Source organism: Cornus florida, unplaced genomic scaffold (assembly GCF_030987335.1).
Source record: "Cornus florida cultivar Cherokee Brave unplaced genomic scaffold, ASM3098733v1 CherokeeBrave_3.0.0_Hap2_Chr10, whole genome shotgun sequence".
In the NCBI taxonomy this organism is placed as follows: Eukaryota; Viridiplantae; Streptophyta; class Magnoliopsida; order Cornales; family Cornaceae; genus Cornus; species Cornus florida.
The window spans coordinates 30570456-30577108 of NW_026775580.1; the positions used below are offsets into that span (position 1 = coordinate 30570456).

The 6653-nt window shown below is 35.2% G+C and overlaps 1 protein-coding gene and 1 long non-coding RNA gene across 2 annotated transcripts; both read left to right on the plus strand.

The window, feature by feature from the left end:
• Positions 1-254: 254 nt before the first annotated feature.
• LOC132277458 (uncharacterized) lies at positions 255-1160 on the plus strand. Its single transcript, XM_059779313.1, has 2 exons — positions 255-597; positions 646-1160. The coding sequence occupies exons 1-2, from the start codon at positions 255-257 to the stop codon at positions 1158-1160; spliced, it is 858 nt and encodes a 285-aa protein (XP_059635296.1).
• Positions 1161-4675: 3515 nt separating this feature from the next.
• On the plus strand, positions 4676-6446 carry LOC132278999 (uncharacterized). Its single transcript, XR_009471193.1, has 3 exons — positions 4676-5070; positions 5712-5780; positions 6180-6446. It is a non-coding gene; the product is annotated as an uncharacterized LOC132278999 (long non-coding RNA).
• The last annotated feature ends 207 nt before the right edge of the window (positions 6447-6653 follow it).

Below are 6653 nucleotides of genomic sequence, written 5' to 3' on the forward strand. Positions count from 1 at the left end.
AGTGGGTAAGAAGAATGGAAGTGATATTTGCAGTGATGGGTGTAGCAAAAGACTGGAAGGTAAACTTAGCTACATTTATATTAAAAAATGAAGCTAGTTATTGGTGGGAAACGATAAAACATTTATTGCTCACTCCAGGAGAGAAAGAGGTGATATTCTAGAATCTATTTGTTAAATCTTTTTATGAGAAATATTTTCCTCCAATTTATAGAAAAGAAAAGGAACGGGAGTTTATTCTCCTAAAACAAGACAGAATGTCTGTAGCTGATTATGAAGTTAAGTTTATAGCTTTATCGAGGTTTGCACCTAAGTTTGTACAGAATGCAGAAGATAAATGTACAAAATTCCAGGATGGTTTGGGGGCGGCTATTAAGTCCAGAGTTTTCATGTTTGAGGAAATAGATTACAATAGACTTGTGAATAAAGCCATGATTGCCGAAAGGGATGTGAAAGAATTGCAAGAAAAAAGGGAACAATACAAAAGAAATAGATCTGAGCCATCACAATCAAGAGAAGGTGAAGGAATTTCAAGTCAGAAAAGTCAAAGGTCGCGGTATGGAAGGGGAAAGGGTAGTGAATCTCAAGGGCAGACATCAGGTATTGGAAGAGGTCAAGGGCTTTTTGAACAACAATCTGTATAACAAGGTAGTTTTGGAGGACATGGTACTGGCAAGGGGTGTTTTCAGTGTGGAAAGGAAGGCCATCAGAAGAAGGATTGTCTTGTGTTGAAAGCAGAAGAGTGCTATCATTGCCATCAGCCGAGTCATCGAAAGAGAGATTGTCCTATGTTGACAGGAGTGACCTCAGTAGCTAGTGTTGCTGGTTCCGGTAAAGGTTTTGTGCAGGGGAGCTCGTCAAGAGGAGGTAGGGGTGCTACCAGTGGTTCACAAGCCCAGGGAAGAGTGTTTGCTATGACACTTCAGGATGCTCAAGCAACACCAGAAGTGGTGACAGGTACACTTTCTATTTTGGATAGAAATGTTACTGTGCTTATTGATCCTGGCTCAACCCATTCATTTGTTGCATCATCTATTGCTATGCATTTGGGTAGACCACTTTCATCATTAGATAGTAAATTGTTTATTTCTACACCAATGGGGGAAGTGGTAGTGGTTGCAAATGAATATCGGGATTGTGTATTGCAAATGGGAGATAGATAGTTAGAAGTAAATTTGACACCGTTGGGTATACCAGACTTTGATATCATTTTGGGTATGAATTGGCTATCTGCGTATCATGCTTCAATAGATTGTTTGCGGAAAGAAGTTGTATTTCAGATACCTGGGGAGCCAGAATTCAGATTTACCAGAGAAAGAAATGTTATTCCAAACTGTCTCATCTCAGCTATACAAACCAGAAAGTTGTTGAAGAAAGGGTGTCAGGGTTATTTGGCTTATGTGGTTGATATTGAAAATAAAGAGGTGACACCTGAAAATGTACCAGTGGTAAGGGAATTCACAAACGTGTTTCCAGAAGAATTACCGGGGTTACTAGTGGACAGAGAGGTAGATTTTACCATTGAGCTAGTACTGGGAATAACTCCAATTTCCATTGCTCCATATCGAATGGCACCGACAGAATTGAAAGAATTGAAAGTACAATTGCAAGATCTACTAGATAAGGGCTTCATTCGACCCAGTTTTTCACTGTGGGGTGCACCGGTGCTATTTGTCAAGAAAAAGGATGGTACTATGTGGTTGTGTATTGATTACAGACAGTTAAATAAGGTAACCATCATAAACAAGTATCCATTGCCACGAATTGATGATCTGTTTGATCAGTTGCAAGGGGCAAGGGTGTTTTCTAAGATTAACTTGAGGTCAGGATATCACCAGTTGAAAGTAAAGAATAGTGATATTTCTAAAACTGCTTTCCGAACTCGATATGGCCATTATGAGTTTTTGGTAATGCCTTTTGGGTTAACTAATGTTCCAGTGGTATTTATGGATTTAATGAATCAAGTATTTCATCCGTATGTTGACTCTTTTGTTATTGTCTTCATCGATGATATTTTGATATATTCTCGGAGTGTGGATGAACATGAAAAGCATTTAAAAATTGTGTTACAGATCTTACGGGAAAAATAACTTTTTGCTAAGTTCAGCAAATGTGAGTTTTGGCTTGATAAAGTTGTATTTTTGGGGTATGTAGTATCTAGAGATGGTATTTATGTTGACCCATCAAAAGTGGAAGCAGTGGTGAAATGGGAAAGGCCTACTAATGTGACAGAAGTCAGAAGCTTTCTGGGATTAGCAGGTTATTACCGGAGGTTCATCGAAGGGTTTTCTAATATCGCATTGCCATTAACAAAGTTGACCCGGAAGGAAGTTAAGTTTGTGTGGAGTGAGGAATGCCAAAGAAGTTTTGAAGAATTGAAGAAAAAGTTAACGTCAGCCCCAGTGTTAACTATTCCATGTGGTGGTAAAGGTTTTGTAATTTACACTGATGCTTCACATCAAGGTCTAGGATGTGTTTTGATGCAAAATGGCAAGGTTATTGCATATGCTTCTAGACAATTGAAGAATCATGAATTGAATTATCCTACACATGACTTGGAGTTAGCTGCTATTGTTTTTGCTTTAAAATTGTGGAGGCATTAACTGTATAGTGAAATTTGTGAAATATTTACAGATCATCAGAGTTTGAAGTATTTGTTTACACAGAAGGACTTAAATTTGAGACAAAGACGTTGGATAGAGTTAATCAAAGATTATGATTGTAATATTCACCATCATCCTGGAAAAGCCAATGTAGTAGTAGATGCTTTGAGTAGGAAGTCTTCAGGGAGACTATCTTGTGTACAGTGTGCACGGGTGGCAAACATTATGGAATTGAGGCTGATGGGAGTTGAATTGATAGTTACTAACATAGGAGCATTGTTTGCACATGTTACGGTGAGACCTTTGTTGCTGGATCGAATTAAAGAGTTACAAATTCATGATGTATTCCTGGATAAGAAAAGAAGAGAAGCTCAAGAAGGTATACCAACTGAATTTATAGTTAGGGATGATGGAATTTTGTATTTTCAGAGTCGAATTTGTGTTCCAAATGATGTTTCTTTGAAAAAGGATATTTTAAATGAAGCTCACAGTTCTATATATGCTATGCATCCGGGTAGTACTAAAATGTACAGGGATTTGAAGGAATACTATTGGTGGAATAATATGAAGCGTGAAATTGCCGAATTTGTAACAAAGTGTTTGGTATGTCAACGAGTGAAAGCTGAACATCAGAAACCAGCGGGGTTATTGCAACCGTTGCCAATTCCACAGTGGAAATGGGAGCATGTGACAATGGATTTTGTGACGGGACTTCCAAGATCAAAATAGGGACATGACTCCATTTGGGTGATAGTTGATAGATTAACGAAATCAGCTCATTTTTTGGCAATAAAAACAACTTATTCCACAAAGGAATATGCTCGTTTGTATGTTGATGAGATCATATGTTTACATGGGGCTCCAGTTTCTATTGTTTGTGATAGGGATCCGAAGTTCACTTCTAGATTTTGGTGTAGTTTGCAAGAAGCCATGAAAACTTCTTTGAAGTTCAGTACAACTTTTCACCCGCAAACGGATGGGCAGTCAGAACGAACTATTCAGATTTTGGAAGATATGTTGAGAGCTTGTGTGCTGGATTTCAAAGGTCGTTGGGATGACTATTTACCGTTGATTGAATTTGCTTATAATAATAGTTATCAGTCTACAATTGGGATGGCACCGTATGAAACTTTGTATGGGAGAAAATGTAGAACTCCCTTGTGTTGGGGTGAAGTAGGTGAAAGAAAGTTATTGGGTTCAGAATTGATTGAACTCACAACAGAAAAAGTGAAAGTAATTCAGGATCGTATGAAAGTAGCATAGGATAGACAGAAAAGTTATGTGGATATGTGAAAAAGAAAGGATTTGGAGTTTGAAGTTGATGATTTTGTTTTTCTTCATATTTCTCCTTGGAAGGGTACTATGAGGTTTGGAAAGAAGGGTAAATTAAGTCCCAGGTATATTGAACCGTACAAAATTTTGGAACGAATAGGAGCAGTAGCGTATCCGTTAGAATTACCAGAAGAATTATCAAGATTACATGACGTGTTCCACGTGTCTATGCTTCGGAAGTATATTTCAGATCCATCTCATGTTTTAATTGCAACACCAATAGAGTTGAAGGAAAATTTAACTTATGTAGAGGAACCAGTACAGATTTTGGATCGCCGGGAGCAAGTGCTACGAAATAAAACTATATCACTGGTAAAGGTATTGTGGAGAAGTCACACGGTTGAAGAAGCAACTTTGGAAAGCGAGAAAACTATGAGAATGCAATATCCGCACTTGTTCGGTATGTTTCATGCATTTTAAATTTCGAGGATGAAATTAATTAAAGGGGGGAAGAATTGTAAGACCCGATACAAAATTAATTTCATTAGCTTAATTTTATTTTAATTAGACGTGGTTTACATATGAATATTTTATGGGGGTTCTGTTTTGTGAAGTTTTTGTTTTGTATTACAGCTTACTAATTAAACTTTTAGCTGCTAGGTGAATGAAAAGAAATAAATAAATTAATTAAATAAAATATATAGTGTGTTATGTTTGTTGCTTGCAGGACCCATCTATATATTTTTTCATTAGTGGGTATATACACTAAACATGGGAAGTAAGTAAGTTTCTCCTAAAATTTATTCTAAGGAAATAGTGAATATACATAACACACAAGTATGATATGCATGCACACACATTAGTAAAGCCTAGAAAGATAAGTGGGAAAGAAAAATAAAAATAAAAAAAAAAATAAAAAAAGACAAAAAAAAAAAACTTCTTGTGGAAACTGTTACCAACCATAGCACCCATGAGTCACAAACAAGGGAATTTAATTTAACACTGAAGTGACACGGGGCATGGAAATAAAATATTAGTATCTGGAAGTTTATCTTTGTGACTTCCTGAATCGGCCTAGGGTTGCAAAAAGAAAGAAAGTTTTGAAAGGGAAAATACAGGGGAAAAGAAGGTGAAGTCGTGTGGGAAAGAAAGAGGGATAAGGGAGAAAAAGGAAAGGGAGTTCTCCATTCAGGTTCAGGTAAAGAACTTTTATATATATATTAAATCTCTATATTTGATGTTTAATATTTCAACTTTCCATGATAATATGATTTATGAATTTTGTATAAATCATGTAGATTGCTATAAATTCAAGTTCTAAATAATCTGAAATGGAAGGAATTTTTAGGTGTTTGTATTGTTGGGGTGAAATATATATGGCATGCAATAAATGTATAGAAAGAAATTATAGAAATCGAATCAGAAAGGAGATTGAAGGAGGGAGAAATAAGGAGAAGGAAGGAAAGTAAAAATAGGGAAGGAAGAAGAAACAAATAAGGGAAGTTAGAGAAAATTGTGTACACAGTCCTAAAGATAGAAATTCTGTAGTTTTAATTTTTATTGGAAATTTATATTATCTAATTCTTCAATAATTTATTTATTGAGGTGTTCTTGAATAAAATCCATGTATTTCATTATTTTCCTAATTGAGTGTTAAAATTATATATAAAAGAATACCATTCTTACTTGAGTGTAATTACTGTGTTGAAGTTAATTTTATGTGGTTGTGATTAGAATTTCCATTCCAATGACATACTAAGGATGAAATTTATGTTTGAATTGATAATTAATTGTTTAATCTTTTTGGAATAAATATAACACGGTCATAATGTTGTATAGGCCTGGAAAAGGAGCTGACAACTTCGACCATACCAAATGATAAGTGAACAAAGTGGGGGCGTAGCCAAGGTGAGTGTACTCATTGGAAGTTTATTCTTGGATATGTTTAATTGAAGTATTGCAGTGGTTATGTGAATTGAAGATGAATATATCTATAACTTGATTATATTATATAACGTCCATACTCTAGCCTGGAAGGAGAGTACTACATTAAAAAGGGTCCATACTCTGGCCAAGAAGGAGAGTACTATATTTAAATAAGGTCCATACTCTGGCCTAGAAGGAGAGTACTATATTATATAAGGTCCATACTCTGGCCTAGAAGGAAAGTATGATATTTTAATACCTGTAATATGTTAATAAAGTTTAATTGAAGTTAACAGATAATATTTGCTTATATTACTCTCATGTAGTACTGTTGCATTCACTGGGTTTTAAGCTCATTCCTTCCATATTTATATTTTTCAGGTATCAGGTTGGGTTGCTACTGCCAAGTCTAGAGTCTTGTGTGTGAATGGGGAAAAGAACCATGGAACGTCTTTTGTATAAAATGTAAATATTGTAGTAGAACTTAATATTATGACTTGAAGTTACTTGTTTAGTTTTCTTAGAACTTGCGAGGTGGATTTATAATTTATCTTTAATTGTAAACTGTTAAGCAGGTACTCTGATGTAGGATGATGTCATGTATGAATGAGGTTAATGCAGATGGTTGGATGCATTCCAATTTGTTTAATTTATTAAATAGTGTAACTTGGGTTGGGGTGTGTCAAAGATGAATGGCAAAATAGGAACAAAAAGGGTAAAATTAAATTTTCAGATTTATTTTTTGTCAAAAAAATGAGCAAAGGAACTTATATGCACATTTTTTAAACATTATGGACTGAAATATACATTTTCAAAAAGGAAAGACTAACTGTGCATATAACTTATACACAGGAA